General features: G+C 31.4%; 2 protein-coding genes across 3 annotated transcripts; one reads left to right on the top strand and one right to left on the bottom strand.

Annotated features, from left to right (window-relative positions):
* Positions 1-1,406: 1,406 nt before the first annotated feature.
* LOC125840402 (receptor-like cytoplasmic kinase 176) lies at positions 1,407-4,891 on the bottom strand. Its single transcript, XM_049519380.1, has 6 exons — positions 4,531-4,891; positions 3,469-3,794; positions 3,042-3,177; positions 2,796-2,938; positions 2,543-2,666; positions 1,407-2,126 (listed from the first exon to the last, which is right to left on the bottom strand). The coding sequence occupies exons 1-6, from the start codon at positions 4,586-4,588 to the stop codon at positions 1,663-1,665; spliced, it is 1,251 nt and encodes a 416-aa protein (XP_049375337.1). The 5' UTR covers positions 4,589-4,891; the 3' UTR covers positions 1,407-1,662.
* Positions 4,892-19,147: 14,256 nt separating this feature from the next.
* LOC125840410 (transcription factor AS1) lies at positions 19,148-23,391 on the top strand. Of its 2 annotated transcripts, none has more exons than XM_049519388.1 (2): positions 19,148-19,379; positions 22,072-23,391. In XM_049519388.1, exon 2 carries the CDS (start codon positions 22,122-22,124, stop codon positions 23,205-23,207), a length of 1,086 nt encoding a protein of 361 aa, XP_049375345.1. In that variant the 5' UTR covers positions 19,148-19,379; positions 22,072-22,121; the 3' UTR covers positions 23,208-23,391. The 2 variants fall into 2 exon arrangements, with proteins under 2 accessions (XP_049375345.1, XP_049375346.1); XM_049519389.1 differs by lacking the exon at positions 19,148-19,379 and adding an exon at positions 19,650-19,763.
* The last annotated feature ends 248 nt before the right edge of the window (positions 23,392-23,639 follow it).

Here is a 23,639-nt window from a genome sequence, read left to right as displayed (position 1 = left end):
TTTATTTTAAATCTATCAAATCGTCCTTGTTTTTATGATTTTTGCGGGAAAAAATCACTCTCTTCAAAAATAAAAAAAAAAGAGGGAGAATCAATAACGATTTCTTTTTAGATTCATTCCTGGCCTCATTTGGGAATGGTAAAGTCGTTACGATACATCAAATCCAACTTGGTTATATATATAATGTGAATATATCAACCATTTCTTGAATCTCTCTTTTTAATCAAAATCATAGTTTAACATGTATTAATCCTTATTCCATCATGGAACAGATAAAATACATTTAAATTAGTTTTTCATTCTTGAATAAAAATCTTATTGAACTGTTCATATCCAACTTAATCCTTCAGAACCATATTATATCTCTGATATGATGAAATATGATTAATTGAAACGATATTTTTACGTTCAAATAAGTAATTATTTAGAATGTATTAACCATTTATGAAATCAACTCCAATATTACCTTTCTTTTCAAATGTGAATCAAATCATTACTAAACGCCAAAATATGTTGTCATTACTCTTCATTAGGAATAAGAGCTAGTAGACCGCGTGCAGATTCGATCGAACCCAATAAATTTTGCTCAAATAATATATTTGTGTTGATAAATTCATTAAATATGCACAAAAATATAAACTTTAGAACACAATTATTATTATTTAAAATCGTCATTATAAAATTCAAAATCATAAAGCTAAAATTCTAGTTTTTGCAATCTTCATGGCACTATCCCACTTGCAAAGAAAAATTTACTATAATAATATAATTTTAATTTCTTATCATGGATATAATATTTTGTGGCACTTCCCATAGAAGCAAAATTGTTGACTCTTTCAAACATCTTTATAATATATAAATTGTTACATAAATTTGACCAAATCAACGCTTTAAGTCATTTTAGTCGACTGACAAAAGATTTTAAGATCCTAAAAATATGCTGAAGGTTTCACACGATGAAGGGAAGTTATAAGGGGTCGTTTGGTAAGATTTATGCAGATATTAGTTATATGAGTATTCGTTATTTCATTTTTTATCTCGTATATAATAGTACACAAAATTCCTATGTATTATCAAAATAATACTAAACAAAGAATGAGGTTTTCTTTTTTTGCCTAGGATAGGTTTGTGTATGCACATGATATGATTCAACTTATTTTCTTTGTCAGAGTGAAAAGGGCAAATAATACAGAAAAAATAAGTTCGAGTGATAGGACTCTTGTATAGTTTAAGTGTGCACGATAGTTTAGATGTATTTTTATGGCTTGCTCTCTATTTTCATCTTAGCGGTTACACCTTTTATGAACCATTAATTATCATTAGTTATTTTTTAGGTGACTTGACCATATAAACATTCTTTTACGATATTAGTGCATAGAAGTTAAACTAGCAACTTATAACAGGTATTTACAGGTAACAAAAATTTTACTTGCAATCCATTATACATCATCTCATCAATCCTCATTTCAACAGTTATTAGACAAAGTAAACATCAAAAAAAAAACTATACATGTTGATTATATTTGGTACACTTACATATCCCATTTTATGGGACTACACTGAATATGTTATTCGTGTTGTTGTAGTAGTACTTGCAGGCCAGAAGTTCCTTAAAATTGGATGTTAACAACTGGCACGTCAAGAATGTGAATTCCCGTCTTTTTAGATAGAGCGAAGGGAAACTGAAGGTCTGGGATAATTGGCAACACGCGGAGTCTCTTCTGAATTGCTTCTGAATGACTTGTTGAGCTCGCCACTTGATTGACTGCTAAGTCGATTCAACTGTTGATCCTTGTTTTTATCATTTTTCACGCGATCCTTGGACTCTTGTAGCTGCTCTAGAGTTGTTACTACCTCATCCATAGTTGGTCTTGACTTGGGGTCCATGGCTAGGCATTGAAGTGCAACGGTGGCTACCTTAAGGGCACGAGTGAGTGAGTATTGTCCTTCAAGTCGAGAATCTAGAACACGGTAAACTCTACGTTTACTGGTCAAGTATGGTCTTGAGCACTCGACAAGATTGTGTTCCCCTGTTGGTCGATTCTTGTCTATTGCTTTCTTACCTGATAGAATTTCCAAGAGAACAACTCCGAAGCTGTATACATCACTCTTGGCAGTAAGATGACCTTACGAATAAGAGAAACATATCGAGATAAGAAACTAGATGTGCCATTTTATTGTGATGAGTATAATGATACAGTTATAGTCAGAGGCGGAGCTAGATCATTAGCTGCTAGTTCTCACGAACACAGTTTCAAAAAGTATGCCTCTTTCCTTATTTGGCAACTCTATAATTCTAACTTTCCACACAACATGTTTAAGAACACAAGATTAAAGGGCATTTTAGTACATATTTTTAGTTTAAGACCACGAGATTCAAAAGTTCTCTTTACTTTTTCAAATTCCGTGTCAAGTCAAAACCAGACAAACAAAAAAAGAGGGAGTTCTTGAAATTAATCCTATGCACCAAAAAGGAGCTATACAAATATGTCATCAGATGGAAAAAAAAATAAAGCGGAACTAGTTGGCAAGAATGACAAACCTGTGGATAGATACTCTGGAGCAGCATATCCGTATGTTCCCATAACCCTTGTAGAGACGTGGCTTTTGTCACCGGTTGGGCCATCCCTGGCCAAACCAAAATCAGAAAGCTTGGCGTTGTAATTCTGTAGATGTGAAGCATAAAAATGAGTGCACCAAACCAGCATCGATAAACAGCAGAAGCATTAACATGCTCGTGTTCAAAGAGAGAACGAAAGAGAGCTAAGTGACCGTTCAACATAAGATATACTTACTGAATCAAGCAAGATATTAGCAGTCTTGAAGTCTCTGTATATAACACTTGTTTCAGCATTGTGAAGAAATGCAAGGCCCCTTGCAGCACCAAGGGCAACTTTCATACGGAGACTCCAAGAAAGAGGTTCAAAGTATGAACCTCCTGATTCAAGGAAAACATTATGTTACATAGGATCTAACAAGCCAGTAAGATGACACATAATAACCAAACGACTTGTAGCATACGAGAGAGACTTAGAGCTTACTCCTGAATAAATGATTCTCCATGCTACCCTTAGGCATGAACTCGTAGACTAGAAGCCTGTGATCATCCTCTAAGCAATAACCAATCAATCTTACAAGATTCGGATGACGTAGTTGACCAAGATAATTTATCTCAGCCTGCAATTTCGTAAGTTCAAGAACATAAATACATTGATCTACCCTGCTTTCACAATTTAACTCGCATTCATTAGAAAGTTATAAGTTCATTCTGTGAACCAGATGAGAATTAAGTAATCCTACTCATAACTACTTTATTGACCATATTATTTACCCCAATTTTACTATTAAGAACAATGCAAAATCGGTAATAAATACGTATGATTTAACCACGTATGCAGATTGCCAACGTGATCTAAGAAATCAATTCTTAGACCACGTTGTAAATCCAAGAGGAAAAACTTCTCTCACCAGCCATTCACGGTGCCCTTGCAAACCTTCTTGGTTTAACTTCTTCACAGCTATCACAATGCCAGCGCCAGGCTTTGATGCTAAAAGTGTTTGTTCATCAACCCACCCCTTGAAAACCGAACCGAAACCTCCTTCTCCTAGTACACTGTCAGGACGGAAGTTTCTAGTGGATGCTCGGAGTTCATTGAAAGTAAAACTCCTCAAGTTGGACGACTGCAAGATCTCGCCCTCACTCCGGGGAGTTGGGGGTACAGAGCCTGATGACACTTTGCTATTCGAATTACTAGTCTCAGTACCATTTCCACTGACATTTCTAGAACCAACCCCTGAAAGAATCCATCTACATGTTGTAGTCAAATGACGCTAAGAACAAAAAATGAATGCACATCCGAAAGCCAATATTACTACCATCACAACCCACAAATTTCCATATACATAAAAGAAACTCTTGACAACAACATTTAGGGGTTCGACAGTACCTAGTAGTTTTGACTCAAATCCTGTATTTAAGCTTAAAAATCCACTAAATATGTATAAATGATTTATCAAGAGCATCTTTTCTAGAATCCAGAACCCATAAACTCAAAATTCTAGCTCCGCCTTAGATAACATTAGTTGTGTAGTTGGAAGCACAATGTTTTAAACATTCTCTGCAGTTAGCAAAACACCATTCGTCACGAGTCAAAATCCAAAACCAATTGGCTTTTCAAATTCTCTTCCTTGTTCTCTATGATTAATTATTTATTTATTTCTCCCAAGCTCCTCTGCAACTTTAACAGGAATATGGTAAACAAAGTGCAGTGTGGTGCACTAAAGCTCCTGCTATACGAAATTCCGGAAAGGGCCAAACTACAAGGGTCTATTATACGCATCCTTAACCTGCATTTCTATAAGAAAACTGTTTACACCACAGCAAAATAATACTAATGCCACAACAAAATAAGATCCATAATTCAGTCTTTCTGGTCCCCCCACCCCCACCCCCACCAACCCCAAGCACAGGAAAACACAGACTGGTAAAAAATCAAATTGTAAAAGAAAGATAGTTAAATGAAAATATACCTGTACCAGTAAAAATTGTAGTTTCAGCCTTGATTTCATTGCTCAGACAAATCCCCATCACAACAAAAACCTCAAAAAGATTCCAACTTTACAACCCCACAAGCCAAAATGTACAAATAACAACCAATTTCAAGAATTCATTTGCAATATGCATATGAAAACTTCAAACACAAAAACCCCACAAGGCCAGTGAACCTAGATCTAGTATGAACTCAAAAAATAAAAACTCCCTCTTAACCTATTTCACCAAGAGCAAATTTTGGTTAGTTGTAAAGTTAAAAGTAGAGGGAAAGCCAATGGAAGTTGAAAAATGAACTTGGTTGTAATCATTTTTTAACCAAAATTGAAGTAAAGAAAGTTACAGGTAAAAGGAGAGAAGAAAAGGGGAATCTTTTATATATAAAAAAAATATTTTTTTTTCTTGATTGTGTGTATTGGTTTCCTAGAAGATGCCTTTTTTGGACTTTTCAGCTGAAGCCATAGAAGGTTGACTTAGTCTTGTTGTAGTAGGACCAAGAAACACATCAAATTCAAACATATGGGAAAAATTTTCAGTAAAGTTGCTTTATTAGTTGATCACTAAATTATTTGTATAATAAAACAAGTCTGTTTACAGCTGAAATTTGAATCTTTCTTTACATAAACATCTCATACCGACTAATTTGGATTTGTATCGCAAGATATCAATTCACTCAAATTCGAGATTTTTTAGTTGAAAATTATGAAACTTCATCCATCTCACCACACCTTAGAGGCGAAGCTAGTGTGTAGGCTGAGGGGGATCGACAATATGACAGGTTGGTTTGGTTCATAGGAATTTGTAGCTTTTTCGAGATGTTGTATGAAATCAATTATTATTGTATAATAACTTGAACTTGTTATAAGAACTCAAAAATTAGGAGTCGTTTGGTTGGGAATATGTTATCCCAAGATTAATAATTCTGGGATTAGTCATTTTGGGATAACTTATTCCATCACTATGATATAAATGGTGGGATAAGTTATTTCAAAGGCTACCAAACAAGACATCAAAATATTATTTTAGGACTATTTTTTTATCTCATGAATATTTATTTGTATCCATCACACCAAACGATCCCTTAATATACAAAATTTGTCACTGAATGTAAGCTAAGCCATTTCAACATAACCAATAACTTTCGTTCAAGTTTTATATTTCTCTTAAAGAAATTATTTAATACGCTTCAAATTAATAACTCAAAATAATTAAAATTATGAACTCATAAACTTTAAATTTTAAGCACCTTTTTAATAGTACAACTGATTTCAACTTTCAACATTAGGTAGAGCTACTTAGGTGTTGGATTTTCTACTGTGGATTTTTTTTGTCTTTTTTAAGGTTGTTGGATATCTCGATGATTAGTCCTATTTTGGATTATTTATTTGATTTTAATAATACTATATCAGTAAAAGATTATTATGCTATGATTATTAAAATGTCTTTTTCTATCTTCCAGAACCCTTTAAATCAAAATGTGTCCTTTGATATTAGATCATGATAACGTATTATCAAAGTCCCTTGAGATCTACAAATTTAAGGTTAAAAGTTGTACTGTATTTTCAGACTATCAATAACACATGATCATTTAATTTATTGTTTGTCTCTGTTATATCATAAAAAAAAATGTTAACTCTTCCAATGAAAAAAAAACTCTATGAGTCTGTTTCGAAAATGTTAGGCAAGTTACTTTCAAGCTGTCTGTTTAATCTACTTACAAGGTTGAGGAAAGGTTTGTTTAGGAAGTTGCTTGTAAGTTATCTACTTGATTCCAAGCTTCTTCAAGAAACTTTGTATTTAAATGAACATTTATAATATAGTATATCTGTAACGTTCTCTTTTGAATTTCATTAACAGAATAATGTATGCCTCGTCAAAATCTTATTAGACAAAAAATTGAAAAATTCTCATACAATTGGACAATATTGTGCACATATAATTTGAAAAACTTGCGATCTAGTTTATCATTCATATAGTTGATATCTTCACGTATATCAATATTCTTCTTTGAAAGCTATACATTTTTATACAGTTGTCACAATTAAATACTATATTCGGGCGGTAATACAAAAAAAATTGCTATGTTTTGAAAAAACAAAAGATACCTTTTTTGTTAAGAAGAAGAAAAGAGCAAAAAATCACTATATTTTGCAAAAATGGTTACTTATGTGTATTTCTCGTATGAAAACGTAATGGGCTGAAGCTGAAGCTTATCGGCCCAGTTAAGGCCTTCAACAATTGACAATTACAGGATGAAATTGGCAAATTGCCATTTTTTTGGAAATACAAAAATATACATGAAAGAGATACATCGATATACAATATTAGAACTTGACTCTTTGTTTTTAAGAAAGAGGTGGTGAAATTTTGGAAGGTTTTCTAGTGAAATTGGATCTCTGAGTAAATGAATCTCCTGGAGTTTAATTTTATGTGACGATTTGAAGAATGTGAAGCACGAAGGAGACATTGTGAAATTTTTTTTCTAATAGTCAGGTAAAGGTAAGATCTGTGTATACTCTATCATCCCCAAACCCTATTTGGTGAGATTACACTAGATATATCATTATCGTTTATTGTTGTTTTATATGGGCATATACAAGGTGGAGAGTGAAATACACGAGAGAGAAAATAAAATTTTAAACTAATAAAGATTTATACTCCAAGAATCGTTCATGAATTTTGAAATCCTAGCAAGATTTCACACATAGATTGTGTAAAGTTTGAAATTTATGATTGTTCATGCAATATGAGTTAAATTTAAATGTGGCTATACTTTGATGGTTTGACTAAAAAACAGTTATCTCACCCAATAATTTTATACAAATCTCATAGTGTTAAGAGTTTATTACATCTTATCCCTACTCTTTTTCAAATTATAAAAATTCCTTAATTTTGGTAGAATCCGGATACCTCTCAAAACATACAAATACATCGTGTCCCGATTTCGGATACATCCCTCAACGTCTCAGTTTCGAATATATCTCTCAACGTCCCGATACATCGCGTAAAGTGATGTATCCAAGAATAGGAGAAAGTAGAATTTATTTTATAATTTTTCAAATGATAAAAAAATTAGAGAATAAGATAAAATAAGTTGTATATTTAAGTAATTTTTCCACATTTACATTGAAACACTATCCATGAGGCCCAACTCATTATCTTGACCAAAAGATATATTTTAGCCACACAACTTACGTACAACTATACAAGAACTCATTTTGTATATCATGTTTATAATTATTAAAAATTACTATATGTATATATGATATATATTTTAATATAATAATATTTATGACTTATGAGTACTAGTTATGTGTATTCTTACATTAATTTTAACTAATACGCGTACTTTTATAAGTACTAATCTGATTTGGTATACAAATATTAAATATGGATAATTTTGTTTTCTATAGTATCCTTTTTATTTAATACCCAAATTAAACTAAAATTAATAAAACCACCTCACACATGTAAATATATTAATTGAATATGATTGTGGAAGATAAAAGAAAACTGAAGACATAGAATCAGTTGAACAACCTGGTCTAATCAACGTGTACAATGGACTTTGAGTCACACTAGGATTAGACTATTTCTTGCACTAGCTGAAGTCGACTAGGATTAGATTATTTATAATTGCATTATTATTATTGTAGTAGTAATATGTATTGTAGTAGGACTCTAAGAAGTCGTTTGGTACAAACATTGATAGCACTGGGATTAGTAACGCAGGGATTAGTAATGCAGGAATTAGTAGTGCAGAAATTATTTTTTGTCAAGTGTTTGGTTCATTGCTTCCCACTTAATCTTATGTTTGATTTAAAACTCTACAAAAAAATTATTTCATATTATATCCTTGTGTTATTGTGAGATTGTTAATTTCATGTAATTGAGTCAAGATAGATAACCACCGGACAATATTATTTTTTTGTAGGATTTTCTATTTCATTTAACTAAGTAAGTTATATATATATATATATATATATATAAATTGAGGTATGATGTACCACTAAGGAGATCATTGATGACATGGTGTATTTCTAATTTTTTTTGTTTGTCAAAAATATCTTAAACTTAAAATAGATCTAAGACTACTTATATTGTTCAATAGCTAAAGCTTATTACAAAAAATAGTTCAAGTGGTTAATCGACGAACTACATTGAATAAAAAAAATGAGAAAAAAATATTAGTGAAATCATTAAATTACACTAAACGAATTTGGAGAATTTAAAAAAACATGTATAATTATTTCAATATAAATAAAAAGAAAATCAAATTACAAGAGAAATTCAGGAAAATGAATAAAGGGATAGTTTTGTTATTTTGGGGTCTTATCCTTCAAGGTTTAACAAACCTTGGATTAGTTATTCCTTAATTTCCTAGGGATAAAATAAGACCACATATGGTGTTTAAGCAATCCATAGATTAAATAAAATAAAATAAAGTAACCAAACAATGTATAAGATGGACTAAATTTTAATCCATGGACTATTCTCTTTAATACCGCCTACCAAACGAGTCCTAAGAATAATTAACTTAGGACTTTATAATTTTCAGTATATACTCAACAATTTTAATCATTAATACAATTTTTGATTTCTCTCATCTTAGACGTGAGAATTCTACAATGATGTCTTGGCATCTATTGCAAAAAAGGCTAAGATAGTTCATAGTTGGAGGGCCTATTTTTACAGTCCAATCAGAAAATCTCATGTCCTTTAATGGGAAAGGGCCACAAATGGTTGAGGCTGTGGTTTAATGGAGATCTGAAACTAATAATTTCTCCAACTTCTTCTTTGTGTTTGTTCTTATTTGAAAGGGGACTGACTGAATTTCCCCACTTCTTAGTAGTGCTTTTATTTTTACTTCAAAGGAGGAAAAAACATTTAAGATTGTGATGTCCTATATGAATAAAGTCATAGTTGGTAAAAATAATGTTTTACTTCGAGACTTTTTCGACGTGAATTTAAATTAGCCAAACTCTTAAATAGGTATCTAACAATATTTGATTGATGAGGAATGAAGTCGTTCTTTTTTTTTTTTTAATATAAGAAATAGTTACTCTCTGAACTTGCTGGTGCTAATTCAAATTAGCATTTGTTAGGAAACAATCTCCCCCTAAGTGAGACTTCTTAGTGTGAATTCTTATTAGTAAGATTTCAAAATAAGTATTAAACACTGGTAGAAGAATGAAGTTACTTTTGATTAAAAAAGAATTGTTATTCTGAAATCTCTAGAGTGAATTTGAATTAGTTGAACTATAAAATAGGTACCAAACATCAAAAGAAGAATAAATTCGCTTCCGGCAGGAATAAATATTCTCAAAATGAACTCGATGGTGCTAATTCAAGTTAGTCAGACCCTAAAATAGGTACCAACACATAATGAAGCCAATTTTGTTAGGAAACAATCGACTTCTTAGTATGAATTCAATTCAGTAAGATCCCAAAATAGGTATCGAACACCAAGCAAAAAATAACGTTATTTTTTTATAAGAAATGGTTACTCTTAAAGTGAAACTAATTTGAATTAGTCGAACAATAAAATAGGTACCGAATTTCAAACTAATTAAGAATGAATTCTCTTTTGATAGTAACAAAGAACTTTATAGTTCAAATTTGAATAAGTCGAACTTCAAAATAACTATTAGACACTGAATAAATAAAATCACTTTTGAATTAGTCGAATCTCAAAACGAATATTGTCGTATAAAAAAAAAAGATAGGTGTGATGTTAATGAGGGGACCTTAGGTTATTTATTTGCAGATCCCCATAAGATGTGCAGGCTTTAGTTTCCTTGTACTGTATTTTGAATAGTAATAACAGTAATAATTTGTGGAATTGCGATGGACTTGGTGGGCTGATATATATTATATATATATTATATAAAAGAAATGCTAAATGGTCAGAAAATTTTGTGAGAATTTGGTTAGAAAATTAAAAAAAATTATAATATTTTTTTAAAAAAATAAATTAATATTTTTCTATTTTTTAGTTAAAATATATTAAAATTAAAAAGGTAAAAATATTTTAAAAAATAAAATAATATAAATAAAATATCATTCTGATCAAATTTTCTAGCCAAAGAGATTTTTCATATATATATGCTATTGCATTGTCATTTGTGTCTTATCTTTTTATCTTTTTTCCCTCTGTCACTTCTACAGCATACAACACATGCCAACCTTCACTTTTGACGTGCTTCTTTGGCCTCATTGCAAATACATAAATTTTTAACTTTTTTTTTTTGGAAATTTTATTTCTAATTTTTACTTTTAAGAAATTAATTCTGATTTATAAGGAATAGAAAAATGCTATTTTTAAAAAAATATTCTTTGTTTTTGAAGCTCGAATATGAAATGTGTGATAAAAATATGAGGAATTGAGGATTTAGTAATCTCATCGTATCGTTAGATGATAAAGAAATGAGTGTTGGACTTCACTCAACCTCTAACTAGTTAAAGAGTGAGATAGTTAAGACCATGTAAAGGAGTCTAATTACCTTATCTCAATCTATGTGGGATTTAATATTACTATTTTCTTGCACGTCTAGGACGGGATATTTAGAGGGTGGTTAAACGAGCCTATTTGAAGTTTATGTATTTAGATTCTAATAGTTCAAAGTGTTCAGTTTTAAGGGACATAAACTATTCGACCTCTTTCGTGAAAGGACCTTACACATGGGGACACTGAATAATCTAGTCGACAGGAGCAAAGGAAGGTCATTGATTATACTGTATTCAATGAATATTTTAAAACAAATACAAATTTAAGTACTCCTAAGTTACTAAATTTAACTAAATTTATAGTCGAAATTCTGTCTCCTCCCATGTGGATTACATATTATATCTATTTTAAACGAAAAAATAAATAAAAAAAGATTAGGCAAGAATGAAACCCTATATTAGAAAATCTACAAATAAAACAAAAAACGTTGAAAAAAATTATTCAAACACGTTTGTTTGTCGAAATACTTTTTTAAGTAACTGTTTAAAGTTCCACCCTTGATATGATATCCAAAAGCCAAAGAGTGACACCCCAACATGAAGTCCAAATTGGTGGAGACCATAGACAACAAAGCTTGCACAAATAGAATTGCTAACAAGTTGTATACAATTATCTTATCGGTGTGTACGCAGTCTTATTTTTATTTTTTTAAAAGTAGATAGATTATTTTCGAAAGAAATTTGTCGATCCAAAATAAGTATGAAAATCAAATATAGTAGAGAAAATCTAAAATGCTACAACAATAACATATTCAGTATAATGCTACAAATAAAGTCTGAATATGTAGCTCTATTTCTATCTTCGTGAAGATAAAAATATTATTTTCGAGAGACCCTTAATCAGTAAAAGCATATGAAAACAAAATAAAATGGAACAAAGTAGAAAAAGTTAAGCAAAATCAGTTGAAATATTCTCTAAAGGTTGACACTTTTAGGAATCATTTAGTTACAAAGGATAAAAGTTAATTATCTTAGGATAAAGTGAAGATAATTTATCCCGCATCTAAATTAATTTTTCATTTTAGTATAAACATATTGGAATTGTTCTATATTATATTGTAATCCGTATTTTCATTTTTAGTTTAACAAATTAAATAAATACCAATAAACATATATCTTTTAACAGTACCAACATTATAATTCTCAAATTATAATCACAGTATAGACAAACCAAACCACCCCATAACTCTTTTTTTTTTCTTTTCTTTTTGGAGAGGGATGAAATTCTAATGAAGTGTATATATGCAATTCATGACTATTGTTTGGGCCATTGGTTTACTAGCAATGGAAAAAGTGAAAGTAGCATAGATTATCATCATATTTGGTCAGAGGCAGAGCTAGGTGGGGTTTGTGGGTTCGAACAAATCAACTGACTTCATTGTAGATCATGTATTTGTATTAGAAAATTAAATAAGTATTTATGTATATTAACTTAACCTCTTAACAAAATTATTTAACAACTTAGTGGTAAGAAAATGGCGGTAGAAATGTCTTTTACACTAGTATGGTGGGTTCAAACTCTACCATCAATCTTTTGTCCTAAAATTTAGTACTTTTATACTCCTAATTCTGGTTCTGTCTCTATAATTAGAGGCGGATCCATCCCTCTAGGTGGGGCAACACGTGCATTCATTAGTTTCGGAAGAATATATATATATATATATATATGAGTGTCATTATGCTGCTGGTACAAGCTAGAAGATCCACCCGCGAAACCTGAGTTCGAAGGTGCACCCAAAGTCTTCAAATTCTGAAGTCGTCTCTGTCTATAATAATGTAGTATAGTCGATAAACTATGTTATTTCTTTTAGTTAGAGGTCTTGACATTGAGTATTCGATATAAATTTAAATTAATTAATTTTTAATATGAATATCAAATATCTGACAAAATGGAAAAACAAAAAAAAAGAAGCATAGTTTTTAATGATAAAGAGGGATGAGGAGATGCTTAAATTCCTACCACTCCCCTTTTCCTTTTCAGAATGAGGAGGGGATAGTGGGGCCTATTATCTGACTGTGGGCTCCACACTGAGTTTAGAGGGAAGATCTCCCTAAATTTTACAATTCCTTTGACTTGTCTACATCATTTTCTCCACTTTCCAAAAACACCCTTCCTTTTTCTACTTTTTACTTTTTTCTTTTATTAACTACTTTTCTCTTGTTAAAAAGAGAATAATTTTATAGCTAATTTGAAGTTGAGCTATAGAGGGATTTAATAGCACTAAAACTTGGTGAGTCTACCTTATTTTTAGGGTAGATTAATTCTATTAGAAAAGCTTCATTTAAGAAGGTAATGCTTTTAACAAAGATAATCTAATATTCAAAATTTAATATTTGTGATTAAGCATCTAAAAGTACTGATTACTCACCATCCAACCATATTCTTAACTTAATCATATATTCAAGAAATCCTTGATTCAATTTATTTGTCTTGATTTAACTTCATTCAAGTACATAGTTATTGAGATTAGTTATGACCTACAAGTTATTCTAATTGCCTTTGGGGCTATTAGAAGCCAACGCGATATTATGGTTACTTGCAAAGTTATATTGAAACTTGTTCACTTACTAGCCATTCAATCATCTAAAAATATATACGTGATCTTCAATATGAAATTTTATTAATGATGCTTAAATAACTAACACATCTTATGACTAGAGGTGAAACTAGATGAAGGTTCATAAGTTTGAACGAATCTACTAGCTTTTACGTAGATTCTATATTTGTATTATATATATTAGCTTGTGAATTTCCTAACAAGTGTTGTGGATTCAAACCCCACTATCAAAAAGAATTCTCTTTTCCTTTTTAAAGAAAACATATTTTGCAATATCTTTCTCTTCTATCCTAAAATTTAGAATTTTTTACTTCTACGAAACCCCAAACTTCTAACCTTGACTTCGATTACGATATTACCCTATCAATGATGGAAGTTGAAAAGGGCAAGTGTTGGTGAATATGAAGTAAATGGAAGGGTGAAAGAAGAATAAAAAAAAAAAGATATTGGTGGATTGTACTTTGTTTTGTGTAATAGTAGTATATGATAGGGGTGGGGGTGGGGGGTTGGGGGTTAAAAAGAGATGTAACGTATCACTGACAAATGCCATAGAGAGGAAAGAGGGCAGTCAAGTCCTGTCTCTTTCAATCTTCGTCTCCTTATGCCGGGAAACCCGGACTACAGTCCCTCTCACTATACCCCGCACCCCACTCCCTTTTTACCCCCCACCCCATCCCCCAAACCAATTTTTTAATTTTTTTTTTGTGTTATTTTTAATAAATAGGTTATATTATTATAATTCTTATCTATAGTTTTTTATTTCCGTTTCGATTTTCTTACTATCTTGTTATTGTTACTGTTTATGTTTTTCATATTTTGAGTCGAGCGTAGATCTTCTCCACTTACACAGTAAAAGGACAATTTTAGCGTGGATATCAACTTAGATCGATTTTTCGAGTTTTTATTTGATAGGGAACTAATCTTGGGTGATTTATACATAATCTAGATAAATAAAACTCAATATATTTTTGTAAATTTTTTTTTTTTTTTTTTGGTAAATGTAAAATGATATTGTTGTTTGGAATATTTGTTTTCCCTTATTAGGAAAAAAATTGGAAAATAAACTGCTGTCTCCTCGAGTTAGAAAAATATTAGACTTTAAAGGCTAGCTAGTTGTCATTTCAATCCTCGTAAGTCCCGTAGCTAATGATGACCAGAGATACATAAATACAAATTTTCGATTGTCTTATTTTATCCCAATTTTTTTACCGTTCAAACGGTAGACATTGAAATTTTGAGTAATTTCCCTAGATAGTAACCTGTGTTTGGGAAATTACCTAGTAATATCACTTATGTTTATTTTATGATTACAATATCATTCAACTTTGCATATTTTTCTCAAACTATACTTGACACAAAAAAAATATCATCTCTCTCCTAATGGGATACCATGTCACATTATTCTTTTTTTATTATTAATAATTTTTTAAATTTTATTTAGACAACCCATATATTATATCCAGTAAAAAAAATTACATAGTGGCAAAATTTTGAACCCTAGTTCTGGGGAATTCAGAGGTAAATCCAATTTTTTAAAAATTTATTGCTAAAATTATCTGGATTAAGATAATTAATTATTTTTGTATTAACCTAATTGAGACTTTATAAGTATCCGGCTATAAATGCTACGTGTATAAAAACAAACTACCTAATACAAATTATATATATTTTATTTTTGTCTTCACCTATATGGAAATTCTTTTACTAATATCTGTTACAATTATCCATGTTTACGTCCAGATCAGATTAATTAAAATAAACTTTATGCCACAAAAACATAAAACACACATAGACACACTTTATTCTCAATCACATATCTGAATCATAATTTTATTTTATTTTTCAAAATATTAAACTTAAAAATTTAATAATTTATATATATATTTAATGAATTTTAATTATAAAATTGAAATTTGAATCAAAATTATTAAGTTTGATCGAATTCGTAATTAAAGTCTTAGCTCCGTCCATGCTCCCACATAGAGCTACAATGATTTTCTCATCCCCTCTACAAAACTTTTCCTTTTAATTTTCAATGATATATATATATTTATTTATTTTCTCTTTTAATTTTGGTAAAGAAATTTAAATCTCGAAAGTCAGATGAATTATATTTTAACTAAAATTTTTATATATGTCTATTGAAAATTCTAAATTATTAATTCACGACACTAATAGACAATTATTCATATTTGGATTTGCCTCCGAAACCCCCATAACTAGGGTAGAAAATTTTGGCGCTATGTAATTTTTTTTTTACTGAGTATCATATATGGGTTGTCTAAATAAATTTTTTAAAAATATTAATAATAATAAAAAAGAATAGTGTGACATGGCATCCCATTAGGAGAGATGATGTCTTTTTCTGTGTCAAGTATATTTTGAAGATAATATGTAAAGTTGGGTGATATCTTAGTCCTAAAACAAACATAAGTGATATTACTAGGTAATTTCTCAAACATGAATGACTATCTAGAGAAATTACTCTTGAAATTTTGTAGGATTCTACGAAATGTGTTCAATTTAAATTGTGATTCTACAAGATCTGTTCAATTACAATTAGGATTCTCGAAGTTACTCAACCCTAAATTCTAGTTCATGTACTATATCTCAAAAAAGAGATCGAAATCTTAAAAATTCAACCACAAATTCATGAAAGATTCATAAAGAGATTAAGATCTCAAATATTTCGCAAATTCATGGAATATTTATTAAGAGATCAAATTCAAATCATCTTAATTCGAGATATATATCATTAGCGGAAATCAAAATCATCCTAATTCGAGAAATACGTCACCAACGGTCCTCAAATTATAAAAATCAAGTCCAAATAATTCAAGTTTGAGAAATACACCACTAATGGCCTCGAATCATAGATAAATCTTAAGAGACAGAAGAAAGAATTAAGAGAGGAACAAATTTGTACCCGTAATATTTATCAATTTACTATGTTTATTCATATTTCATTTGTGATTGCAATTAATTTTCTGTCATACAAAATTTGTTGCAAATACATACATAATACAAATTCTTATAATAGTACTCTTTCCATTTCTATTTCTATTTATACGTTATCATTTTTAGATTTTACACAATCCTTAAATAAATTTATTATTGTCTCCTTGTTTAGTGATCTCTTGGAGTCAAGATTTTCAATAAATAAATCGAAAAATATAACCTTTCCAAATAACCAAAGTTTTTTTTTAAAAAAAGGCACTAGTATCAAGGTGATAACTGTGGTGCTACTTTTTTTTTTTTCACTGTGGGGTTAAAGGGTGGCAGTAAACAGTGTAGTCACTTCGAGTAGGAGGCAGGTTTATCAGAAAAATAGTTAAAAAGATTTCATAAATAATAAAGTTGAAAACAATAAAAATCAAAACAGTGTTTTTTTTCCACTTTTCAATAAGTAAGAAAAAAAAAATAATTTTAGAAAAAAATCAGTAAATAAATGTAAGACTTTTGATGATGATAGTTTCAAAGAACTAGGCAGATGCTAATCAGTACTACTGTCTACAATCTTCCCTTACTTGCCATTATTGCAATTTATGATTCTTTTAACCCCCCCCCCCAACCCCACGCCTCTTTTTTTTTCTTAAAAAATAAAAATTTACGTTTTGCCATAAAAATAAAAAATTATACAAAATTCTTGAAGTCAAAGTTGAGTTTAATTTTTTTTGTAATAATGCTTTATAATTTTATGGACAATTTAATTTTCAAGGAAAGTGATTTTTTTAAAGAAAAAATGAAAATTTCTCATAACAAATTAATATTGTGAATTTGTCTAGTTTTAATATGGAAAAAATCTTATTGAAAGCCACTTTTGAATGATTTTACGCAATTTTAATTTGATTGGAGCTTTGGTATGAACTTTGGTCATCAAATCGAATGAGAAATAAAACAAAAAAAAAGATTCTTGAAGGTCACAAACTAAAAATACAGTCTAAAAACTACTCTATAACAGACTATACTTTAGTTCTGAACCCATTTTCTGCACTAGAGAGTCTGTAGTTTCTGCAAAGACTAAATTAGTACTTATATTAATACAGAGTATTTGATACTCTCTCCGTCCACAATTGTTTGGCAGATATACTAAAAATAGATGTCCAAGATTAATTGTCAATTTAAACAATCAAGAAATAATTAGTCACTTTTTTCCAATTCTGCCCTTAATGATTGTGTAGTTCAATTGAAAAGTTATATGAACTTTTGGTATTCTTGATATAATAGGGTTATATTAGTCAAATTACACCTTGTATTAAATTTTTCCTTAAGGGATGTGCATGACCTTACCCTGACAAACAATTGTGGACAGAGGGAGTAGCTTCTTACTTGTTTTTGTATAAAACTCAGCATATAACAATTCTGGTGTACTATATATCTTTTTATTTATGCATGTTTAATTATTTCTATCTTTTATGCTTCATAAAATTATCTTATAACTCATACATACTGATAATTGAACATTGTACTTGATATGCAGAAATTTTTAACATAATCACTAAAATACAATTTAATATAGTATTAGTAATACTGATTATAATATATTATAATTTAAAGAGAATTTTCGCAAGTAGCTACTATAATAAATTTATTTATGCTCTAAAATTATAGTTTTCATATTTACGGGTTATAGCTACAGTTTAAACTGTCTTGTTTGTATAATTTGCGGATAAGTTTGTGTAATTTGCATGTATATTTTATAATTGAGTTATTTCTGTATAAACTCGAAATAACAAATTTATACAAAAATTAAGCAAACTATATTATACACATTCTGATGTATACAAACGTGCGAATTATACAAATTCAGAATCTCAACCCATGTAATTATCACTGAATGTTGATCGCGAATGGTAATTAACTAAAACAAAAACTATGATGACTAATTAGCTAGTATATCTTTGCTTAACCATGTAATTTTCTCATAATTTAATTTAATTACTAACCAACAATCAAACTACACACTTAGCTTATCAATTAACATCAATAGACTAGGCAGAGTTAATGAGATATTAGAGTTCAAATCTTATAACAATAACGTGATTTTTTCATTTAGTTTTAATTTAATGCGTAAGTTTATCGCAACGAATAATGATCTTGAATTCAATTTAACATAATTATACGGTTTGAACTTAAACTCTTTGATCTTCATCTCGCACGTCGTTTTCGAGTTTACACTTTGAATATTTTAATCTTGAACTTAAATTTGATAGCTTAAATGCTTCTACATTGTAAAAGAACTTGTATCACTTCTCAAAAGTTTCCACCCTTTTACTCACTCGGTAGATTTTTCATGTTTCTACTCATTTGATGATTTAAACTCACAATTTCAAAATAAAAAATGAGAGTTATTTACTATACGAGCAACTCTCCGCGTCCGCGCTAACGATTTGAATTGAGGTGGTGTTACTTTTTACTTTTTTGAATTTTACCCTTAAACAAGATGTACAACACTAGTTGCATAATAGTGCGTGTGTACAATTAACCTTTCTGGTTAAAGACGCCATTGCCGTCTTCGTCATCACATTCTCTATACACGTCACCCTTCAAACAGGAGGGCCATACCTTACCTCTTTTCTCTCTTATTACCCTGCATTTTCCTTTCATTTTTCTGTTCCATCCCATCTCTCTTCTTCTTCATTTTCTCTTTGCTAAAGCATATTCTCCTTCAATCTTTTCTCTCTTTTTTACTCATATTTTCTTGAAATGCAACAAAAAAGATCATATGGGTCGAGCTAAAAACTGGGATGCCTAAGTTGTTTTTTGTAAGTTCTTTTGTAAATCTATTAAAGTTTGCTCCTTTTTTGATTCTGTGATCAAAATGATGTGTTCTGTTGTGGGAAAGTCTCATAAAGTTGCTTGCTTTTTTGTTTTACTGAATTGTGTTTGCTTGTCATAACAAGCATTTACATTAATGGTTAATTTTGGTGGAGATAAAGAATCTATCTTTTTGCTTTAGTGGTCTCTGCATTATCATTTTAGTCACTGCATTTTTTCTTTTTTTGCTCATATTTTCTTGAAATAGAATAAAAAAGATTATATGGGTCGTGCTATGAACTGGGATGCCTAAGTGGTATCTTGTGAGTTCTTTTGTAAATCTATGAAACGTTGTCTCCTTTTTTGATTCTGTGATCAAACTGATTTGATGTGTATTTTTCTTGTACTTTGTTGTGTTTCCTTGGAAGTGGAGTTTTGCAAGGCTGTCAGCTTGTTCTTACAAGTATGGCTATATCTGGTTGAGATAAAAGAATCTATTTTTTTTCTGTAGTGGTCTCTGCATTATCATTTTTTCCTCTCCCATCTTGCACAATCTGGTCTCTGGATCTTTTCATGAAAAAAACTGAAAGATCTAATGGGTTGAAGCAAGAATTGGGCTTCATAAGAGGTTTCTTGTAAGATTCACAAGTCTTGTCCCCTTTTTGGTTTTGTATTCAAACTGATATGATGGATGCTTTCTACTTTGTTATGTTTGTGTTTTTTTTTTTTCAGTGTTGGTCTTGTGTGTGGAAAAAATCTTCTAAATATGCTTGCTGTTTTAAACTGAATTGTGTGGGTTGTTCTTGCATTTACATGTATGGCTTTTATGCTAAATGTGGAGAAGATAAAGAATCCATCTTTTTGGCTGTAATGCTTTGCATTTCCATCATCTCTCTGCCATTTTGCAAAATTTGGCTTCAACTATAACTTGGAAAACGTTGAAATCTCTACCATTTTTGTTCTTGACTCAGATCGTACTAAGAATTGTTTGTATATTGTTGTTGTTGAATCTTTATATTTGATATCACTACATTTTCTGGTAAATCTACTTGATTACTTTTTGCGTAAAACTTCTCCCATCTTTATTGTGTTTTCTCACTTTTAGATAGTTTTATTCTCTATCTTGATATATTGAAGATATGGGTCTCTGAATTATTGTGGATAGTCTCAGTGTGGTATTATCTGCTGTTTCACTTGCTTTGTATCTGGCTATTTTGTTATCTTGTTTTTCTTGCCTCAAAAACTTCTTTTTTGAGCTGAGGTTCTATTAGAGACAACCTCTACCCCACACAGGTAGGGTGAGGACTGTGTATTTCGTATGCTCCCGAGATCCCACTTGTGACTACACTGAGTATGTTGTGGTGTTGTAGTAGTCTCAGGGTTGCAGAGCTTGATGTTTCATAGATATTTTTGGAAATGAAAACTTTTGTACTTTTAAAGGGTTATTGCAATTGAGCTAAATGAACATGAGTTCAGTAATCTTGGAAGAAGTGTGTTACTTAATTTGCATAATCATATTCTGCTAAGTTCTTTTTTGTGTTTGTTATGCACTTGCAAAAATCTTGTACCTCAATGCTGATCAAGAAGGATATTGATCTGGATAGTGTAGCCATGTGCTGATTGGGTATTGTCTGTTTATTAATGATATGTGTAATCAAACAAGTATGCTGGTACATGGTTAACTATATTGCATCAAATGATTTATGTAAAGCATGTTTCTATCGTTCTACTTGGATGCATACACGTCTGCTTTCGTTTCTTCTTTACTGTCTTCTCTGCATTCATCTTTTAGCAGTGACCTTCGAATGTGGCTAGTCTGGTCTCTATTCATGTTAATAGTTCAATGCTTGAAGGGTCTGAACAAAAGTAAATGTGAATGTATTCTTCGATTCTTATTTTAATTCTATCTGAATAATGTTGGTTTTCTAGAAATGCTGTGTCAACTTTACATTTTTTCTAATAGTGATCTGGTTCTGAGTAGTGTATATCAGAGTGACATAGCAGCATTTTTTTTTTTGATAACCGAGAAATCCGTCGGTGACCCGCCCTTTGGACCAATCACAACCTTCTAAACTCGGTGGATAAAGGACCCGCCCTTCTACCCTTCTCCACTTAAATACCGGGCTTCGCTTTGCATGGTTTGGGGATTGAACCTGCGACCTAAGCCACAAATCCTCCACCTTTTGCCACTTGAGCTAGGCCTTGGGGGCAGAGTGACATAGCAGCATTGGCTAGAAAATTATGAGCAGATACCCCTAAACCATGTGGTTAGAAAAGAGTTACTCCCTCTGTCCCAATTTATGTGGTCAGTGTTTTATTTGGCACTAGCATTTTGACTGTGTTTAAAATATGTACATCTTTTGTTCTCATTATCTATTTTCTATTAAGTTTTTTATACGAGCAATCAGTTACATTCTTGTCTCGGAAAAATCTTGGGTACTGGAACATTGCATGAGTTTCCTATGTTGAAGTGCTACTGAACGATCCTTTGTTTCTGTCATGTTATTTTATTTTAAGGGCATTGTAATGACTTTCCTTGCAAGTTTATGATTTTACTTTTATGTTATGCTAGTAACTACATTATATGTGATGCACTTGCATGTAACACGACTTTGTTTTGTGATCAATAGTGTGCTTAAGATATGGTTCTGATTCTTTACTCAAGTATTGAAAGTAAAATGGTGCGGAACATTCTTTCAGGAAAATTATGAGGAGTTTGGGACGATGGAAACTGGTGTTTACACCTGGAAATGAGGGAGAGGCAACGGTGGCGAGCTGAAGAGGATGCTTTGTTGCGAGCATACGTGAGACAGTATGGACCAAAAGAATGGCACCTTGTATCACAGCGTATGAACACACCCCTTAACAGGGACGCGAAGTCTTGTTTAGAAAGGTGGAAAAACTACCTCAAACCAGGGATTAAAAAAGGATCACTCACTGAAGACGAACAGAGTCTTGTTATCCAACTACAGGCTAAACACGGTAACAAATGGAAGAAAATAGCAGCTGAAGTACCAGGTCGAACTGCGAAGAGATTAGGAAAGTGGTGGGAAGTTTTCAAAGAGAAGCAACAGAGAGAGCAGAAAGAAAACAACAAGGTTGTTGATCCGGTAGACGAGGGAAAATACGATCACATTCTCGAAACATTTGCAGAGAAGATTGTGAAAGAACGGAGTGTCCCAGGTTTACTTATGGCTACTTCTAATGGAGGTTTCCTCCACGCCGATGCCTCAACTCCTACGCCACAAAATCTTCTTCCTCCGTGGCTTTCTAATTCAACTGCTCCTTCAACTGTCAGATCATCATCTCCATCTGTGACTTTAAGTCTCTCCCCCTCGACAGTGCCACCTACACCAACGCCTGGCATTCCGTGGCTACAGACAGATAGAGGACCAGATAATGCATCTCTCATCTTGAGCAGTTTTCCACATCACGGTGTTGCTCCTCCTTGTGTAGAAAATCCATTTATTACTGAACTTGCAGAATGCTGTAAGGATTTAGATGAAGGGCATCGTACTTGGACTGCACATAAGAAGGAAGCAGCTTGGAGGTTAAGGAGGGTTGAATTACAACTAGAATCCGAGAAAGCAAGCAAAGTTAGGGAGAAGATGGAGGAAATTGAAGCGAAAATGAAAGCTCTGAGGGAAGAACAGAAGGCAACTCTAGACAGAATTGAAGCAGAATACAAGGAGCAACTAGCAGGCTTGAGGAGGGATGCAGAAGCAAAAGAGCAGAAATTGGCAGAGCAATGGACATCCAAACACATGCGCCTCGCTAAGTTTCTTGAGCAGATGGGATGCCAATCAAGACTTGCTGAACCTAATGGCAGCCGCTAAAGCAAAGCTTGCAAGCTAAGCCAAGAATTCTTTTGTGTTTACTTGCTCCCTAAGTCTGTTCTTTCTAATGTCCACTTTTCTTACTGTAAACTTTTTGTTTGATCACCTTCTATTTGGTTTTCTGTGTTTTCCTTTATGCATGATATGATAATTCTGTAATAGCCTGCAACTTGTATTTTTGGTATCAGCAAAGGATTTGTTGCAACTTCGCGACGACGAAATGTGCTTGTATCTTTTCAGTTGTAACATCTATTAATATTTGCTTGCTCAATCAATGTCTTGTGTTGGTATAATTTGAATGGCATTGCATTGGATTGCATGAGCTTTGAGGAAGTACACGACTCAATAGAAATTGATCATTCTTTTTTTTTTTGTCGTTAAGGTGGAGAACTGAACTGAGTTCTGATATATGCTAGATTCCTCTGGTTCTTC

Source organism: Solanum verrucosum, unplaced genomic scaffold, assembly GCF_900185275.1.
Source record: "Solanum verrucosum unplaced genomic scaffold, falcon-dt-bn FXZP01000137.1, whole genome shotgun sequence".
NCBI lineage: Eukaryota > Viridiplantae > Streptophyta > Magnoliopsida > Solanales > Solanaceae > Solanum > Solanum verrucosum.
The sequence above is the reverse complement of the archived record's forward strand: the minus strand, read 5'-3'. Positions and strand labels throughout refer to the sequence as shown.

Coding starts and splice junctions, on each gene's coding strand:
- LOC125840402 (XM_049519380.1), bottom strand. CDS start 4,588: ATGGGGATTTGTCTGAGCAATGAAATCAAGGCTGAAACTACAATTTTT. Junction 3,178..3,468: donor AAGGGCACCGTGAATGGCTG/GTGAGAGAAGTT, acceptor ACGAAATTGCAG/GCTGAGATAAATTATCTTGG. Junction 2,939..3,041: donor GGAGAATCATTTATTCAGGA/GTAAGCTCTAAG, acceptor TCCTTGAATCAG/GAGGTTCATACTTTGAACCT.
- LOC125840410 (XM_049519388.1), top strand. CDS start 22,122: ATGAGGGAGAGGCAACGGTGGCGAGCTGAAGAGGATGCTTTGTTGCGA.